At 36.9% G+C, this 20,885-nt stretch overlaps 1 protein-coding gene across 1 annotated transcript in view; it reads left to right on the top strand.

The window, feature by feature from the left end:
* The window catches only part of CDH12 (cadherin 12), a 1,009,850-nt gene that overhangs the window by 736,281 nt on the left and 252,684 nt on the right, over nt 1-20,885 (top strand). The window contains exon 3 of the mRNA XM_047731370.1: nt 10,772-11,188. Within this exon, the coding sequence (XP_047587326.1) occupies nt 10,958-11,188 (231 nt within the window). The 5' untranslated portion in view covers nt 10,772-10,957. The remainder of the gene's footprint in view (nt 1-10,771; nt 11,189-20,885) is intronic.

Here is a 20,885-nt window from a genome sequence, read left to right as displayed (position 1 = left end):
ATGTGGAAATGTTTCTCTTATTATTTCCAGTAGCTTTAATTACATACATTAATTAGAATTCTTAACCCTTAGAAAGTTTACTTTCTAGTGAAAACCAAGAAGTACACAACTGGAAACTGTTATGACAACGTTCTTTAGATTGGCAAATTTAGGGAGACATTTAATAATTTCTAGAAGTATATGTTACAAGATTTTTTCCTTTGGTGCCCATGGTTCTTGGTCACGGGACACCTGGGTGGCTCAGTGGGTTAAAGCCTCTACCTTCAGCTCAGGTCATGATCCCAGGGTCCTGGGATCAAGCCCCACATCCGGCTCTCTGCTCAGCAGGGAGCCTGCTTCCTCCTCTCTCTCTCTCTGCCTGCCTCTCTGCCTGCTTGTGATCTCTGTCAAATAAATAAATAAAATCATTATAAACAAACAAACAAACAAACAAAAACAAAGAATAAAGAGGTAGGTGGGGCAGAGTGATGGGGAGTAAAGCAAGGTTTACTGAGTGATAGTACAAAGCTCCCAAAGAAGCAGGGGACCTGAGGATTGCCACCACACTTTCTAAGTCTAGGGGTTTTTATGTGCTTTGTTGCCGAACTCTTTTCATCTTGATTAACCCTAGCTGCACCTGTCATCTAGTCGGGTTTTTGTCATCTATCATATCATGTGGAAAAGATTGGAGGGCTCCTTTTAAGGGTGGTTTTCCCTTGGGGGAAAGGGGGTTTGTCCCTGCCTGATTTTCTTACAACTATCCTTCATCACATATATCTTTTTCAATTTTTCCAATGTAACACCAACATTCAAATATCCTTTAGTTTCTCTGTAATAAGAAGCCAGAGTAGATAAACCTATGTTCAGTAACAAATATTTCAGTGTTTTATCTTATTTCAAAATGATCTAGGTTTTTAAGACTATCCATCATCTAATTTAACTTGGCAAAACTCTAAGGATTTAAGCCACCAAAAAGATTTGGGGGAACTATTTAATTAGACAAAAATATTGCTGAGAAGTTCATTATAAACTTATTATCTTATATCTACTTAATTAACTTTTTCTTAATTATATTTAAATTAATCATGAAAAATTTCACAAGACATTGAACAGCTAACCATCTTAAGTTATCCTTTTTGTCCACAAGTTCTATAAGCGATAACATGAACCTACTTGACCTTTAATAAGCCTATGTAGAACGAAAATTCTTATATTTAATGCTGATAACTCTAAAGACATGCCTATTTTAATTAAACCAACAAACTTAAACTAGTTTTAATATTGAATATTTTCCCAGATCATGGGAACCTAAAATTCACTTGGATTAAATTTCTATTATATTTCTGAGAACTTAATTTTATGTAAGTACTTAATTGTCTTTAATTAAATAGACCTCTTTTGCCAATTAATTTTGACAATTCCACTTGGAGGCAGGAAATACCACATACCTACAACATACATAGACACATGAACATGCAGACAGACACGAAAAGAGACTCTATAGCTTCCATTTTTAAATTGCTACCACAGGGGTGCCTGGTAGCTCAGTTGGTTTAGTGTCGGAGTCTCTTGCTTTCCACTCGGGTCATAAATTTCGTGGGTCCTAGGATTGAGCCCCATGTGGGCTCTGTGCTCAGCAGGGAATCTGCATCAAGATTCTCTCTTTCTCCCTCTGCCTTTCACCTCCCAAGCCCCAGCTCATGTGCCCTGTCCCTCACACAGTCTCTCTCTCTCTATCTCATGCTCATGTTTTCTTAAAAAAAAGAAAGCTGAAGAATTACTTCCCTGAAGTTTGCAGAACAAATAGATGGTCTAGATAATGGTTCTAGAGAAACCCTGGGTAGTACATTTAGGTCTCAAAGGCATAGGGAAAAAAAATGAAAGCTCTTCCTAGAAGAACTTTTGATCCCCCAAGGCAAAAGGTTTGTAACATTTGCACTTTGAGATAAACAGGAGGTTTTGGCATTGGTAAAAAAAGGATGATTACACTATGAATCGTTTGTGAAGCCACACCTCTGATCCCCTAAAGACTGGATTTGTGAAACAAGGACAACGTTCCTCAAAAATTGGGTTGCTACCTAAGTGATATCAAAGACTGGCATATCCATCCCCCTACATTGGAATGTTTTCCCTCTGGGTACATTTAGCATAGGGAAAAGCCTAAAAAATTCCTATTGGGGTCTGACTGTTAGCCTCCAATTTGATCAAATTTATGATCATTGAATTATTAAATCTTTTCAAATATCTTGTCAGGTTTCAGCTTGAACAGTCAATATTTCTGGCAGTATTGAACAATCCCATTAATTTTAGTTTCTCCTTGGTTATTTAAGAGAATATTATAATAGCACTTTACTGAAAATCTCTCAGAATCCTGTCAGCTTTGCGGGGGGGAGGGGTGATGTGGGTGGGAGTCCTCATTCTGAAGTCGATATGGGGACATTCAAACTGATATTGAAGATTTTGCATAGGTCTTTTGAGGATGATCTTTTTTTCTAGTGTCCCAGTTGATTATGATTGAGACACCAATCCTTGGACGCACATTTTGATGATGGACTCCTAAGATAGTGCAATGTAGGAGGCCTACGTGTTCCCTTTATGTCTTTAATTTTTCATTAGCTTTTTGCAATGAATCTTGCAATGAGGCTATTTTGGAATCTTGAAGCCTTTTGGAAGCTTTTACATGACAATTAAAATAAGTAGCCCATTCTATTTGTTTGATGTGGGAACCCTTACTCTCAGGTGCACTTTTTAAATAAAAGGTCTTGTCTAACTGGGATGTTTCCCATAGTGGCCATTGTAATTATAGGTGGTCTTTGATAAAACTTTGCCATTTATTATAAATATCTACAGCTTCCAAGACCACAGTTTGTATAAATAAAATAAGCAGATGTTCCAGGTGGTACATTCAACTCTTTGTATAGAAAGGATTGCATTTCTTTTAGTTAGGACTTTGGGTTTCTCAGATCCAAACCAATACCTGAGAGGGACATGTCACAGTGTCTTACTGATGAAGGATAGTTGGAAGAAAGACAGGTAGGGACAAACCCCCTCGGCCCTAATAGGAAACCACCCTTAAAAGGATTTTACACCATTCTGGAAGGAGTCCTCCATCCTTACCCATATGATAGATAGATGAGAAAACCTGATTGGATGACAGGTGCAGCTAGGGTTCATCAGATTAAAAGAGTCAGCCAACAAACCCATAAAACCCATTAGACTTTGAAACTGTGATGGCAACCCTGTCAGATCTCCACTATCTTCAGAAGATTTGTACTATCACTCAGTCTTGCTTTGCAGCCCAGCACTCTTCACCTGGCCGACCTCTTCATTCTTTGAAGTGGCTTGACCAAGAACGACGGGCACCGAAGGAGAAGAAATCCTGCAACATGACAGTACCTCAGAATTGCATGTAAATTGCCTTGAGATTGGTGGGCAACCTAGTAAAATTTACTTCAAACAAAGTTACCTTCCCTTAAAAAGCAGGGAGTTTTATGGGGCAGATTACCTCACTAGTGCTGACCAGGACATTCAAGCCTAACTGATTTCAAGTTCCACTTCTGAAAGAGGTTGAAACTGCAATTTAGTCTTGGTTGGCTGTCCTGTGGTCAAGTTTTTGGTTTCTTTTCTTTTTCTTTTTTTCATTTTCTTCTTTCTGATCATCTTCTTGTTGTTCTTTTTCTTTCCTTTTCTTCTTGCTTGCTTTATTTTCTTTCTTTCTCCTTCTTCTTCTTCTTCTTCTTCTTCTTCTTCTTCTTCTTCTTCTTCTTCTTCTTCTTCTTCTTCTTCTTCTTCTTCTTCTTCTTCTTCTTTTCTTCTTCAACAGTGTGCAGTAGAGAATAGCATCTAGACAAGTTGGAGAGAAAGGATCAATGAACTCCATATATTAAGCTCATAGAGTAATTATCACCTTGAGACATCTTTGTTTGAGGCAACAGAAATTGGTTAACTGTCTTTGCTTCACAGTGGCAAATTCATGAAATACAAGAGTTAGGATTAAGGTTTTGCTACAACAGGGGGGTAAATTTCCTTCTGATATGGGCTTACTGGGACCAAGAGAGGTACAGTAGGGAAGTTTATCATTCCCAAGGCATTCCAAGAACTACTTTAACTCCTGAACAATGATTAAATATTTTATAGAAAAATGTCTCTGTTAAAACCTTCAGAAATTTTTTCTAGAGTCAAATTCTTAAACTACAGATTTGTCTAGCATCTTTAAATAATTATGAATTTTATATAGTATGAAGCAGAAAATTTTAAGTGTAAAGTTGAGTCACATCTTAAAAATGTTTTTAAGGTAATGAGTTATGTGTAAGTTTATTGTGGATATTTTAATAATTTCAAGATTATATAAATTATTTTCTCACTTTTTTTAATATGGAAAAGAAGACCTCCTTTTGTATTATTTCAAATTAAAAGACCATTCATTTAAAAGACAGGGTAGGAAGACTATAAATATTCTTTTTATTTTATTTTATTTTTTAACTTTAGGAAGTGCCCTTGAAAAATTACTTAATAGGCCACAGGCATAATCACTGTGAAAGTTATCCATGATGTAGGTAGCCTCTGAGTGCTCCTCATAATATAGAGTCATTTGTAGTAATCAACATATCTGTCAATCTAATAAGATGTCTTCTCACAAAGACAGACCCTTTCATTGTCATTTATAGGAAATTAGACCTTTTGTCAGGAGCTATGCTTAGAAGCACACACAGCCAAGATTAAGTAAGTAACGGTGGAAACCACAGCCTTTGGCTAGCTCTCTGCTTTGGAGACACACTTAATGGGTATTTCACACACAAGTATCCCCTCCTTTGATATATGATCATTAAAAAAAAAAAAAAAAATCTCCTTTCAGCTAGAAGGAATGTTTGACTCCGGAGACTCATCTCAGACTTGAAAAGTCTTTAGAAAGCCACTTTGGCTCTACAAAAGTTTAGGTATGATGGAAAAATATAATTGTTTAAAGGCTATGCCCAAAAATCGGTGTATGGAATAGAACATACCCCTGGTGATGTCCTTCATCACCAATATGTCTTCTTTAAGGCTCACTTGTTTCCACAGGGCACTGACACCTCAGCAGAAGTCTGCTATTCATGGTGTTTTAACAACTCCGTCGGTACTGGGGCAAGTGGTCCCAGCTTGATAGCTCAGCACAGTTTTTCCTTGAAATTTAGGCTTTGTTTCATGCCTGGGGGGAGTTGTTTCTCTTTCACTTAAGAACCGGAGTCCTTCAATCTCCTTGCATTTCTTTCATTGTGATATAGCACTTTAAAAGCTCCCCGGCTGACAGCTGTGGCCAGAGGCTGGGATCTGCTGGGAGCAGCATCAGGCATTGAAAATAATATCTGTTTATCTGTTCGCCAAAGGACTGCGGTGTTATAGGGTCCTGGAATGGATTTTTAGGATTACACCGCAGTCGTGTGAGTTAGGAAGTAGCACACACGCATGCATTCTAACTGAATGATGAATTTTTAAAAATCCATGATTTCATCGTGTATACGGACCACAGACATGAGAATATTGTTGATTCTGTCCCCACAATTCAAATGCTACTTAGCAGATACTTAGTGTAGAACTATGCAATGAACGGATCTGTCTCGTTCCAAAGCCCATCTTTCTTTTTGCCTATTTGATTAAGCTTTGATTAATTATACTGTAGCCGGAATGACCCCCAAATTTGGAGTTGTCAAGGAGGCCTAACAGGCTGTCTTCTCTTCTGGCTGACGCTGGCTTACATGCCCAGATCAGGCTAACAACAAAGAAGCCTTACAGCTGGAATCCACCTTACCTTTCTCTCTGTAGGACACCTGCTTCATATCACCTGGCCTGTCTAGCACCTTGCTGGGTGGATTTGCTGAGCTGTCGTGCACTTTCTTAATTCTCAGCCACCATCCAATTCCCTTACCATACTAATTCTGCCAGTTTTTGCATTTCCCCTCCTGTCTCTGCCTAGAAATTGTCTCTTTTCACATCCTGGTGTGTGAATACGGGGAGTCCCCAATCTCCTGTTTGAAAAGGGACTGAGTTGACCTCATAGCTTCAATGCACTAACTTCACAGAAGCTCTAAAGGAGTCACAGTAAACTTGAGCTGGCCTAATATTGAGATAGCTGCTTAGCTTTGGAAAAAATAATTTGGAAGCCATCTCTGTAAGCTTATATTCCTTCTCTTGCTAGGATTTGAAACCTTTGTGCTTTCAACTATTTATGTAATATATATGGGACAGTATGGAATAGCATCTAAGAGGATGACCTCGGGAGTCAGGCTGCCCAGATTCAAACCTGCCGCTATGCGCTCATTTGTGGACCACTGCTATCTTCCTTAAGTTCTCGTTCTTCCATTTCATTTGTGATAGGGGCATAATAATAACACGCCCTTCATAGAGGTGTAAATGCACATGCATCTGTAATATAAATTATTACTATTGTTATTAATAAAAATAAAGGGTTTGGATAGCACAGGGGATAAATGGCCAGGCTCATGCAGAGGGAAATCATGTAGGTCCTGTTAAGCTCATGTATATCGTATTAAAAATCCTATTTTCAAGATGAACTCTCTTAGCAACTTTCAAATATACAACCCTATTGTTAACTATAGTCATCATGCTGTACATTACATCTCCAGTGTGTAGTGAGAAGGCTCTATGGTGCTAATTACAGATTTTTCCACTACACTATGATATGTGAATTTCTAAAAAGCTTTGTATTCTGTAGAATTTATATTAAAACATCAGGATTCAGGGCACCTGGGTGTTTCAATCATTTAAGTGTCTGCTTTTGGCTCAGGTCATGATCCTGGGGTCCTGGGATCTCGAACCCAAATCATGGGGCTCCCTGCTCGACCAGGAGTCTGCTTCTCCCTCTGCCCTTCCCTGCTGCTCCTCCCCCCACTCATGGGTGCATGCTCCCTTTCACAAACAAATAAATAAAATCTTAAAAAAAAAAAAAAAAGCAGGCAGGATTCCTGAGGAAAAATAAGATTATGTGCAAATCTCCCAAATTTGTGAAGTCACCCCTCGCAATCATCACCCTCATGGAAATATTAATAAAAAGAGACTACTAATAAGTAAATTTCCCTTTATATATAATATTCTATTTTAGGGAGAAAGGAGAAAGTGATTTGATGATAGGGATAGAAGTAAGATTAAGCCTACTTTGAGAAAGAGAAAGGGGTGAGGCTGGACATAAAAGTGGGAAAAAACACCGTGATGAGATAGAATGTGTGTCCAAACAGGGTCAAAGGAAAGATAGAATGTGAACGTAAGGGAAATGGGGATTCTATTCCATACTGCCCTCCACGGCTACAGTTAAATCCTGCATTATTATGATATTTTGTGTTTGACCATCATTTTTGGTGATGTGAGTCATTGATGTACTGAGGAATCATCTTATGAAACAACACATTTTGCATGTTATAATTACATTCTTCTCTACTTATCAATCCTTCACAGCCAATCCCCTCACGTTGTAGACACATTCTAGGGTATGAGAAGGGGAATGATGTCCATAGATTAGAATTTCTGAAAAATTACTCTAGTAACGAATCAAATCTCAGAATTTGGACACCTTTGAGGCCAAACAGGAAAGGGTAGCTGGAACGAGACTGGTGGCAGTGATGGTGAATTTACCCAGATGTTCAATATCGAAAATCCCTACTCTACACTAAAAAAAAAATTGCTTAAAGACACAGCCTTAGGTGTCAATGCTCTCTAAACCCTTGAATTTTGATACTTCACACCCCCAAAAAAGCGTAGGAGAAAAATTTCGTGGAATAGGAAAGCAAAATACAACCTAATTACATATACTAGACTAGGTTTGGGAAGTCCGAGTTCTTGCCATCCACTTTTTCTATTCGTGTTTATCTCCCCAGCCGTTCTGCATATGCCTAGACTAGGATTGCCATGAGTATGGGAAGAAGCATGGAAGAAATGGCAAGGTTAACAAATTAGAACACTTTGGATGTTGGTGTTAGTGCTTCAAATTTGAGAACAGATGAAGAAAATACATGTACTCTGCCTACACAAGCTTATTGAAAATAGTGGCAAATATTCTCTGAACTCTTAAATGTATTGTCACATAGACATGATACATTCATGTAAGATATTTGGTTTTGAACATTAAGAATAAATTATTTCATTGGAAACTAGTTTGTGATTTATTTATTTATTTTTTTTTTAAAAGATTTTATTTATTTATTTGACAGAGAGAGATCACAAGCAGGCAGAGAGGCAGGCAGAGAGAGAGGAGGAAGCAGGCTCCCCGCTGAGCAGAGAGCCCGATGCGGGGCTCGATCCCAGGACTCCGAGATCATGACCTGAGCCGAAGGCAGCGGCTTAACCCACTGAGCCACCCAGGCGCCCTACAGTTTGTGATTTAAACTCTTGTTTGAATCAGTGCTGTCCAATAAAAAATAATGCAAGCCACAAATGTGAGCTGCATATATAATTTTAATTTTCTTTTTTTTTAATATTTTATTTATTTATTTGAGAGAGAATGAGTGAGAGAGAGCATGAGAGAGGAGAAGGTCAGAGGGAGAAGCAGACTCCCCAAGGAGCTGGGAGCCCAATGCGGGACTAGATCCTGGAAGTCCGGGATCATGACCTGAGCGGAAGACAGTCGCTCAACCAGCTGAGTCACCCAGGCGCCCTATAATTTTAATTTTCTACTAAACACAGTAAAAAAGCAAAAAGAAATAAGTGAAGTTAATTTTTATATTTATTCAATCTAATATATCCAAAATATTACCATGTCAACAAAAAATGAATATAGAAATTGAGAAATTCCACATTCTTCCTTTTCTGGTATTAATTCTTTGAAATTTGGTATGTAAATTAAAAATCTCAAATTGCCACATTTCAACTAAATAGCCACATATTGCTAATTGTTACCATATGGGACAATATAGGTATAAGTTAACTTGTTATGAGCATTATTTTGCCAGAATGAAAAGCTACAACTAAATATATGCCTACTTATGTTTTTGTCAGTATGTAACAATCTCATCCCTTCACACAATAGAAAAATATCATATCCTGTTTTCTTTTTTAAGGGAGTATTCTTATAGAATGCTTTCAAAGTAAAACTTTTGGATATATCCCATCTCATATCTTATTTCAAGCATGATTCCCACATTCAATGCTTACATTTGAACATTTGTGAGGAATGTATTTTAATTTTTGTTATGTTCTATATGCCTGGATGACCACTGAACTGCATCGTAGCTGACAAGTTGACAAGATGCCATGTTTCATAGATGTTTAATTAAACATATATTGATTTTGATTTTAGTTCTCTTGTTTTGGAAACATTATATATACTTTCTGGCCTCCAACACTTTTGGCTCTTGAAAAATTCCACTTTTAGGCTGTAGGCTTGGAGCCCTGAGTGCCAAATGCACAAAATCAGCTGGCTGGAGCCACATGCTGGCTGCTCACAGAGTATAGGCTGTTCCTGTTCCTTTAGTTCTTAGTGCAATTGTCACCTAAAACTGGCTTTTGCTAACTTAAGTTTTGCCATCAGGATAGTCTGTCTGTCTGTTTGGGCTTATTTTATTTTATTTATTTATTTTTTTTCCTTCACAGCATTGGTAAATTTGGTCACATTTATGTATTTGTTATTTACTCATTTTTTTAAAAAGATTTTACTTATTTATTTGACAGAAAGAGAAAGATAGATTGAGCACAAGCAGTGGGGAGGGGCAAGGGCAGAGGAAGAAGCAGACTCCCCACCGAGCAAGCAGCCAGACCTGGGGATTGATCCCAGGACCCTGGAATTATGAACTGAGCCGAAGGCAGCCACTTAACTGACTGAGCCACCCAGGAACCCCTGTATTTGTTTTTTAAATATATTTTCTGTTTCTGATTTAAGAGGGTCAAGGGTTGTGTATTATTTTCTTATCTACTGTATAATAAAGAATTTTGTAGACACTCAATAAACCTTAGATAAGTGAAGGAAAATATAAATTCTTGTTGTAAGGAAGAGTTCAAAGCTCACTTTACCTAAATGCAGAAAAGAGGTTGTCAGTCTGGTAGGGATTCAAGGAAAAAATAATTCCCATGTATCCAGACTAGAGAAGCAATTCTTTTTAAGTTAAAGCTTATAAAGAGTTATAAAACCATCTGACATTTTACCAGTCATTTCTGTTTCAGTAATGTCATTGGCTTACATTTAGTAATTTATCTTGTTCTTTCCTGGATGGTCTGATTCTTTCTATTTTGTAATTTTAAGGATTTTTTTTCTTATTTTTTTTTCTTTTCCTTATTCTCTAAATGTGCAATTCTCAATGTTGGCCCATTTTGCTTCTTCCAGGAGCTATTTGGCAATGTCTGGAAAAGTTTTGGATTGCCACAATTGGGAGTAGGGGAGGATGCTACTGTCACTTTTTGAACAGAGGAGAGAAATGTGGCTTAAAGTCAAATGTACAGAATAGCTCCCCAATAACAACCATTCAACTCCAGATGTCAAAGGGTGACATTGTGAAACCCTCCTCTAATCTAGTTCATGTTAAAAATAGTGATCTGTGTTTTATCCTTAAAATGATTATTAAATTGGAAAAAATATTGCTTCTGTTTATGATACATCTTTTGCTTCATCATAACTGAAGCTTTTTCCATTGTAACTAAAGTTAGTTCATCCAAGTTTACAGGGTGCATAGCAGTGACCATTTATCCCTATAAGTCTTTTCCAGGCTTTCCTCTTTACATCTTTAAATGTTGGCAGACACAATGAGAGTTTTGATGAGTATCATCATGTCATTCTGTTGATTTAATGTATCTTTGTTAATCTGTTTTATAGGTCCCTTTAGATGGGATGTAATACAGCAGAAGCCTTTTCATCAAAAGGATTAATGCCTGCATTATCATTTCTGCAATAAAACAGAAAGTCAAGTGGTGGAGGCCACAGACACCTCAAACCTGGATTCCACAATTCTACATTAAGTGCTGGAGTTTTTATTACTCTGCTGTTGGAAAGCCTTTGCCAATGCTTACAAGGAACTGCTTATCCCTGCTTCTCTGGGTCCTGTTTGATGGAGGTCTCCTAACACCCCTTCAACCACAGCCACGACAGACTTTAGCCACAGAACCAACAGAAAATGTTATCCACCTGCCAGGGCGCCGGCCACATTTCCAACGAGTTAAACGGGGCTGGGTATGGAATCAATTTTTTGTGCTGGAGGAATACATGGGATCCGAGCCTCAATATGTGGGAAAGGTAATGGCGTTTCTTTTGACAACCACTTGATAGCAAGGGGGATTATGCATTGTGTATTGTGTGTGGATGTTTTGCACAGGAGTTGAACAAACCAGTGACTAGAACACTGGGATTGAAATCCAAGAGACCTGGTTTCTCTTCCTCACTCAGTGGCCTGGGTAAGCTTTGGAATATCATTTAATCCTTCTTTACCTCAATTCTCCCTGGTTATTTTAATGAAATTAGTATATATTTTTTCCTAATTTTTTCTTTAATTTTAACATTCTTTGCTAAAGACAAAACGCTAAGATATTAAGTGTCATTAAAAGTGGTGTTATAGCACATTATTGCTCACAGACATTCTGAAACTATTTACCAAGAAGAGACATAGGGGAAAAAAACAAAACAAAACAGGCATAAATATTCTAAACTACTGTTGATATCCTTGAATGAGCAGGATGCCTTCCTTCCCCCACCCCTTAAAAACATGACACATACCATTTAAAATGTGGTTTGAAGTATTTGACGTGGCTTGCTTATACTTTATAAATTATTTATTTATTACATGTTTTGCAAGCTCTTTATGAAGCTATGTATGGCCAAAGTAATAAGTGTTGGAACCCAAGTACGTACACCTCAGTCTCCGACACAGCATGCCACTTTTAAATCTTACTGTAAATTCACAGAAATTTTTTTTCCACAAAATAATTGATGGTAACTCTTCCTCTCAGCACATTTATACTTTACTGCTATTTTCCTTACATAAAATATTTGGCCCTTGTCTAGAATGGATATAATTTATCATTGCCACCAATTTTTTTCTAGAAAAATGAATATTTTATTTTGTTACTAACTGTCCTTAAATCTAAAAGATTTTGTCATGGTTTTAATAAAAACATATATGCTTGAAAGCAAAACAAAGCAAAATAGAGCAGAACATATATGCTTGAAGAGAGTTTAGAATAAATCCAAAAACAGAAATGGAAAACTATAGCAGAAGAAGTCCTAGAGGGCTGATCTAGAAGCGTGTCTCTATTGCACATTAATGTCCTCAGAGCTTTCTGGAAGCCTAAACTAATGAGAAATAGGATGAGTCTTATGATTCCAGTGGTAGGTAAAAGGAAGCAAATCCATCAAGATTTAAGTTATTTACACTATATTTTTTGAATGTACCTTTTAGAAATATATTTACAGAATACCAAATAATATAGTGGAAAAGATCTTCAAAAGAGCCTTTGTTGAAAATGAACAGACAGCCAGGGTTTCCCTGAGGTATACGGGGCCCCAGGCAAATATTTTCTGTGGGATATCTATCTCTATATAAAGTTGGAGTCATGCCAAGTCAGTCTTTGAGTACCATTCTGGCAGTCTAATTTTTAGTGATTTTGTAAAAAATACACTATGTCATTAGCACAGGCTATCTCCATGACAGACCACTTGCTAGGAATCAGGATCTAGTCATGTGACCCTGGGACAACTCCATACATGTTAGTCCTGGAGCTCCACAGAGTATCTGATAAACCCCAAATTACGTAGAAAGTCAGAGAGTGCCTTCAAGGGGACAAGTGGACACTAAGGTCCAAGCAGTTCTAGTCAAGCCCATGACACCCCACCCAGATGGCACTGCTGTCCATAAAAAGACCTGGGAAAAAGAAGGGTCTCAGGAAATTTTGAAGAAAGCACTCCAAAACATAGAAGCTCCGACATTACTCTACATTGCTTTTGCTTATATGATTCCTCTATATGACCGTGAAATACAATAATCTTTATGGCGACATAATTTCATGTTCTGGAACACTTGTTTCTTATGAGTTAATATAAGGATCAAGTTTTGGAATCTAAGACAGATGGATAGGCAGCATAGCTCTGAAACTCTGCCTCATGGGTATTAATATTCTCAGCTCTGCTTATGATGGAAACTAGACATCATGTTGAGGTTCCTGGCAAGAGTATAATGAGAAAGTGTTCTCTCTGATTTTGATGGAAGCAGATTCATAGCCTTTAGTTGTCTGAATCCGAAGTGAAAAGATTGTTGAAAAATTAATGAAACTGACTTTTATTCTATCTTAGAAAGAGTCGCATTTCACCTAGGAATTGCATATCTAAATTTTGATTCTCTTGAATCATATCTTTGTAATTGCTAATATAGTATAGAATTCATCCAATTCACTTCAAAGATGAATTAGCATTTTATACATAGACTGTAAAGGTGTAGATCTAAAATCTATTATTAAATGAAAGCATTATTTTCAGTCACACATTTGTAACGCGTGACGAGAACCTGTGGCTCTCCCACAATGCATGTTCCTAATGCAAATGAAACAGTAGGAGCCCCAGTTTCCTTTCCACATGGAAACTAAAGTTTAATTAAGTTTGTCGTGGTGAGTCAAGATGGGGGAATAGTAATATAACATCGGGACCAATTCAAGTCATTATATGTATGTGTGCAAACATATATAAATATATTTATGCTTCTGTTTCTTTTTAGAAAGGCATTGAGACAGTTCTCAGAAAAATAAAATATCGTAAATAATGTAGAATTCCAGACGAAGCAGGAAGGCAGATGCAAAAGTGCCAAGCATAGTGGTGGTAGTGGATTGGTTAAATACATAGTAGATTAGTAAAATAAAACTGAACTTCCATAATTGAGCTTCATATTTAATCTTGGGTATTTTGCAGCATCAGCATCTATGGGAAACACTAATTTGTACAGTTCCTATTACTGAAAGTTCCACTTATTAAGAAGAAAAAATCTACATCCTTAGCTTCAAATCTGAAAGAATTTATACATGTGGAAATGTATAGTCAGGATCCTGAATGGCTTAGTGGACATTAGCATCAACAACTGTTCTATTTAAAAGGAGCAGATGTTAATGTTGACATTCCTTCAAGAAAGACCACACTGTGGTGTTGCTTATAAGGAATATTACTTTACTTTATATACAAATAAATCATAAGAGCTTCCAGAGGTAAAGCCAATAATTCCCTCAAATAGACATTTTGGATTTTCAACAATACTTGGATAAATGTACGATGCATAGTAACACAGAAATTAATTTGATCAGCACAAATTTTAATCCAGGTGCTATCAATTGCTCACAGTTCCCTCTAAAAACAGAAAAAAACTAAACAAAAGTCCACCTATTATTATTATTTTTTAAGATTTTATTTATTTATTTGACAGAGAGAGATCACAAGTAGGCAGAGGCAGGCAGAGAGAGAGAGGGAAGCAGGTTCCCTGCTGAACAGAGAACCTGATGTGGGGCTCAATCCCAGGACCCTGAGATCACAGCCCAAGCCTAAGGCAGACGCTTAACCACTGAGCCATCCAGGTGCCCCCAAAAGTCCACCTATTATTAAACACACACACACACACACACACACACACACACACACACACACACACGGTGTACACAAACACATACTCACAGTGTAAGCTGGATGCTTGCACAAACATGTATAACTGGGTGCCTATATCTGTGTAGTACTACTTTATATCATAGCCTCAAAGCTATGTATCAAGAAAATGCTGCCCAGTTATCCACAAAGAATAATTTAGGAAATTGAGTTGTCATTTCAGATGATCTCTGTTAGCAGTAATTCTTACATTTAAATTGTTTAAAATGGCAAGGGGCGCCTGGGTGGCTCAGTGGGTTAAGCCGCTGCCTTCGGCTCAGGTCATGATCCCAGGTCCTGGGTTCGAGCCCCACATCGGGCTTTCTGCTCAGCGGGGAGCCTGCTTCCTCCTCTCTCTCTGCCTGCCTCTCTGCCTACTTGTGATTTCTCTCTGTCAAATAAATAAATAAAATCTTTAAAAAAAATGGCAAAAAGATTAAAAGTGGAAACATACATAAACCCTAAATTCTGGAGGCATTGAGAATACATTACAATTTGAAAAAGTGTTAAGCCTGGTAGGGATCAATCTAATTATGAAGGTCGCTAGATTATAATTGTAATCAGTAAGCTTTACTTAGTGCTTACCTTGGGCACTGTTTTAATTGTTTTACATTCATAAAATTATGTAATCCTCAAAACAACATATGAAGAAGATTTCTAGTAGCCCCATTTCACATATCAGAAACTGAGACACAGAAGAGTCAGGTAACTGTCCCAGGGCTCCTCAGACAGTAAACGCTGAAACTAGGATTTTAAGTAAGGAAGTTTAGCTCCATTGAACCAAAAAATATCACAGATTGTTATCTTCTACGGATATTAAGAGCTAATAATAATTTCAATATTCTGTCGAAAGTACTATAGTGGAGATCTTATTGGGGTGGTGGAGCCAAACGTAAGTCTATGACTACGTCCAGAAGATGGAGGAGTTTAAGAAAGCCTTCACAGATGAGGGAACCACCTGAGATGCATCTTGAAGGATGACTCCATTTTTTCAGAAGAGAGAGTCTGAGGGAAAGTTTTATAAGTATTGAGGCTTGAAAATTCTAGATGAGGCTTAGATAACCATATTTCAATATAGTCAGAGAACATGAAGCCAACTGTTTCGGGTAGGTAAATACAGAAAATATTAGGTTCAATTCTAATATCAAGATCATATTTATGTATTTGTTTGTTTATACATTGGGGTATAGTTGACAAATAACATTATATTAGTTTCAGGTGTACAACATAATGATTCAATATTTGTATACATTGCAAGATGATCACCGCAATAAAGCTAGTTAATATCTGTCATCATATATCATTACAAAATTTTTTCTTGTAGTTAGGACTTTTAAGATTTACTGTCTTAGGAGCATCTGGATGGCTCAGTCGATTAAGCATCTGACTCTTGGTTTCAGCTCTGAGTCATGGTCTCAGGGTCCTAGGATTAAGCCCCTCACTGGGCAGACCCAGAGTCTGCTGGTGATTCTCTCTCTCTTCCTTTCCTTCTGCTCCTCTCCATGCTCACTCACTCTCTCTCCCTCTAAAGTAAGTAAATATAATCTAAAAAAAAAAAAAAAAAGATTTACTCTCTTAGCAACTATCAAATATTCAACAGAGTATTATTAACTATAGCCTTGTGTGGTATACTATAGTTTTGTTTGTTCTTAAAGGTCCCATGATCCACAAAGATGTCTTGACTGAGGATTCAGATGGACAGAGTTGCAGTTGTAAAATGAGCACTAAAAGCACCACTTGAAAGACCCATTGGAGGTGGGGGGACAGACATGGAGACAGGGAGAACATAAAGTTGAAGGTTACAGTAGGCCTGACCAGGAAGTAATGAAGAGAATGGGATATTAGAATTGAACATTTAAAAGGTGGACATATTATGAAATATTTCAAGATCTGTCGGTCATGGGAATAGAAAGGATGAGACAAGACATTAACGTATAACTGCATGCAGAGAATGAAATAGTGGGAGAAGTAAAATAAGTGACTCAGATTTCTGACTTTGTTTTCCTAATATCCAGTATAGAACTGGAATTAGAGTCAGAAACAAAATGATTGCTGTTAGACATGGTACATCCACAATTACTTTTATTTTTTTAAGATTTACTTATTTTAGAGAGAGACAGTAGGGAGAGAAGAGAAAAAGATGAAGAGAGAGAGAGTCTTCAAGAAGACTCCCCGCTGAGCACAGAGCCTGGTGCAGGGCTCACTCCCAGGGTCCTGCAACCGTGACCTGAGCCGAAATCAAGAGCTCACCACTTAACCAACTGAGCCACCCTGGCAGCCCTCCTTAGGTATACCCAGGTGAAGTATCTCACAGATATTTAGATATGTTATTCTAGAGTTTGCAAAAGAAGCCTGTGATAGAGATACAGATATAGGAGTAAGTGGTCTACAGGTGGTAAGCAAAATCACACAAATAGGTAACACTCTCTGGGAAAAACCTCAGAGAAGGTATGTGAACCCTGACTTTTAACGGAAGAGCAAGTGAAGAAGAATTAGGTAGATCTATATAATAAGAAGCAAAACACAAATATTAAAATAGTGCAATGGAAAATAAACTGAAAGTTTTGAGAGTAAGAAATGACAAACAAGGGTTGAAATTCACAGGTCGGTTAAATAATGACTGTAAAAGCCTCTTCTCGTTTTGTCAGTGAGCCAGAGGTGACCTTTGTCAAAATGGTTTAAATGATTTTCTTTAGACCTTACAGAAAAAGAAAGGAATGGGTACAGCCAATAGATACAAAAAGAGATTGATCTATGCCTTATTTATATGCCTGGCTTGATCTGATTGGCATTTTATTAGGGTTCTCCAAATAAACAAAACCAACAGGATATGTGTGTGTGTGTGTGTGTGTGTGTGTGTGTGTGTGTGTGTGTGAGCGCACGCATGTGTGTGTGTGTTCGTGTGTGTGTGTGTATGTGTACATATGCCTATATATGTATATGCATTTATGGAGAAACAAAGAGAGAGAGGATTTTATTTTAGGGGATTGCTTCCCCATGATTGTGGAGATTCAAGTCCAAAATCTGCAAGATAGGCTTGCAAGCAGGCAACTCAGGGAAGAGCTGCAGATAAAAAGTCAAGGCAACGGCGATAGAATTTCTTTTCTTATTTTGAAATTTTATGTAGAGCTCGGTTTTGGATTAGTAAAATAAGGAACAACAAGAAAAAAAAACAAGAAGAGATAGCATGATAGCTTATTAAAATAGATTTAATTGCATTGCAAAAATAATTTGTCTATCCAGAATTTCTCCTAAACTAATAGAATCTTAAAAAAAAATAAGCTAACACAAAACTAAGATGATATTTTGATTCGTGTATATAATCGTTTGCACCCAATAAAAAGGTAAATTATACCATAAAGATATACTAAGGTGTTTCAAAGATATTTCGTTGGCTCAACGTTCTATCTATCTATTCTCTATTTGATGATTCATGAGTCAGGTAGTTTTGTTACTTACTTATTTATTTAGTTAGTTAGTTGTGTGGTTTTTTGAGAAGCCTATTTTCATGGTGCAATTTACTCCTAAAATTTGAGCTTTTGATATCAGAGTAATTCTTTTTCAGTTGAGAGTCAATGTTCATATCATCAGCCCAATCTTTATACAAAACTGAATGCATCCTCTTGACCCCTGCCTCACTTACATGCCTGAGAAACTTGCATTGTATTCAAGTACTCTAAGTCAAGATCTTGTTTGCAATCCATTCTGCTGTCAAATGGTCTAACCTTGACTCTAATCAAAGCATCATTATCTACCTGCTCTTTTGCAGCATAAAACCAGAAAGAGCAATTCTCACTTTTTCTAAAAGCCTTTTTAGGTGAACCTGATTATTTTATTGCACACCTTGATTCTTAAACATATCTCTAGTGTTATAGTTTTTCTCAAAAAAAAAATGATGCTCTGTTTGAAATAGTCATCTTAGATATGATTAGGTAGCAATACCTTTAAAAGGAAAATTGACATGGAATCTGGACAAATAACACCATATACTAAAGTTCTTATCAAACAGTTAATGCCCATTGTATGTCAGTTCTTCTCTTTCCTTTACAATTTATTTCTTGCTTCTAGCATACTAGTTGCTCATAATAGCTGTGCCATAAATGTTTAATGTGTTTATTTAATTGAATTGGCAGGGCCTTGAATGAAATTCAGCTATCTTTAAATCAATATACAAATCCTTAAAAACAGCATTTCAAAAATAGCATGGACAGCATGAAGATTTGATAATCACTTACCGTTTTTTTTCTTCTTTTTTATTTTTCTCCTCTCCTTCCTCTTCCTCCTGTTGCCGTCTTTCCACCCTCCCTCTAATTATTTTTCCACCATTCTGTTTCTTCTAACCATTTCTTTGTATTATATGTGACTGTAGCCCAATATAGTTACTTAAAAGCTAGGGTAAAGAGTTGGGAGGCTTTGATTCTAATTCCAGCTCTTTTAATAATGACCCACATGAAACTACTTAAGCACATGTGTGTCCACTCATATGACTAATAATGTAGCGTGATATATCACATACCCAGATTTTATTTTCATCATGAAGATCTTAAATGCATTTGTCCCAAACTTTACAATACAGTTCATTGTATGTGCATGTATGTATATGCGCACATACGTTTAGACATTTTTTCCCTGTAAAATACTAGTTGGATTCTTCAGGAAACAGTGTTCTCTCTATGGCTAACATTGATGAACCCCTACAACTTGCATATTATATCAGGTGATAAGACCTAGGATCCAATGCAATGATTGGGGAAGTAACTGGAAAGGCCACCATATGAACGGATAACAGAAAAATAGGGACTACAGAGTGATCTGAATAATAAAGATTTTGAATTTAATGTTCTCCACTTCTAACAACATTGACTTTGTGAGTATATGTCACAGTTATGCCATTCAAACATGCACTTGCAATATAAATGGATTATTTTGGTACACTTTTAGCATAATCTATATGTATGTAAGGATCCTTCCTGTTTCTTAACTCTAAAAAGGGAGAAACCACTGTCATAAAAAGTACCATCTGTATATATTTCATTGTTCATGAGGCACCACATAGTCCATGTCTATTGACGTTTAGTCAATAGAAATAACATGAAATTACTATGAAAAAAGCATATCTTTTCTACTCCTGCATTTCCCAGAGAGATTGCATGAAGGAGATTTTCCATAGAGCTTATATTAGTGTAACACTTTAGAGTAGACGTTTAATGCCTAGTCACACCCATTAAAGCATGTGGTTGTTTCTTATTGTTGTTGTTTTATGTCAACCTTCAAGAACTGTTAGTCTCTCACAGTTTCATGGATATTAGAAGACCTGAGATGACTGGGTCAGAGAAAAGGTACGTTACTGCTCCCGGCACAGCAAGCAGCATGATCGTCTGCATATTTGACTCAGTTCCCACTGCCCGATGTGCCGTATGGACGAGAGAGACCCAGATGGATGCCAGCTCTTTCCATGGGTTGCATTTATTGAGAGGAAGCCTGATAACACCTGCCGTTTGTTTGGGAGGGAGACGTTACCTATGTTTTAGTGGGTAGGAAGCATGACTGACCTTTACTTTGGAAGAAGACACTACCTCATCTTTTCAAAGTTATTTGTTATATATACATTCTTGAAAATATAGTCTTGAAAAAAGATCATTTAGTGCTTTCTGGGCAAGGCCTGCAGGGCTGTGAGAGATGAGGAAGAATTGTCTCCGGTGCTTTTAGTACATTGCCTTACTAAACTGACACCATGTAATGTGGTGACAAAGTTAAAAACAATTTAAAATATTTCAGCAAGTGAACTGAACTGCTTTTCCAGTAGTCAAACGATGACTCCTTCTCTTTCTCCCTCTCTTTTTTCAAGCAACTTAAAAAAAATAAAAAAAAAAATCATTTCTCTCAGAGCATGCATTCTCTTTCATTCTGAATCTAGATTTAGGATTATAAATAAAAAGAAGGTTGGACCTCAAGTTTAATTCAGGCTCTTAGTGATGTTAATCTCACAAATTAACTATCTTCTCAGTACGTATAACCTTTTCAGTATACCTATGTATTTTTCTTATCCAGGTGATAGGAGATAACTTATTTTTCAGCCATTGGTATGAATAATTGTTTGGGAGATAGCCTCATAATTATATTGATGGTCTCATTCCTTGATTAAAATGTCTGAATGACTTTTTCATCACAAACAGTGATTTATTGTGATAAAAAGTAGAGAATTATATAGAATTAAATTTCTCTTTATTTGACAAAGTATTCAGCGCTACTGAATTTTGAAATGACCAGAGAGTTATAGGATGTTATGGTATTTTAGGCCATTTATTATAAAGGATTTCAG

The sequence above is a fragment of the Lutra lutra genome, chromosome 5 (genome assembly GCF_902655055.1).
Source record: "Lutra lutra chromosome 5, mLutLut1.2, whole genome shotgun sequence".
Lineage (NCBI taxonomy): Eukaryota > Metazoa > Chordata > Mammalia > Carnivora > Mustelidae > Lutra > Lutra lutra.
The sequence above is the reverse complement of the archived record's forward strand: the minus strand, read 5'-3'. Positions and strand labels throughout refer to the sequence as shown.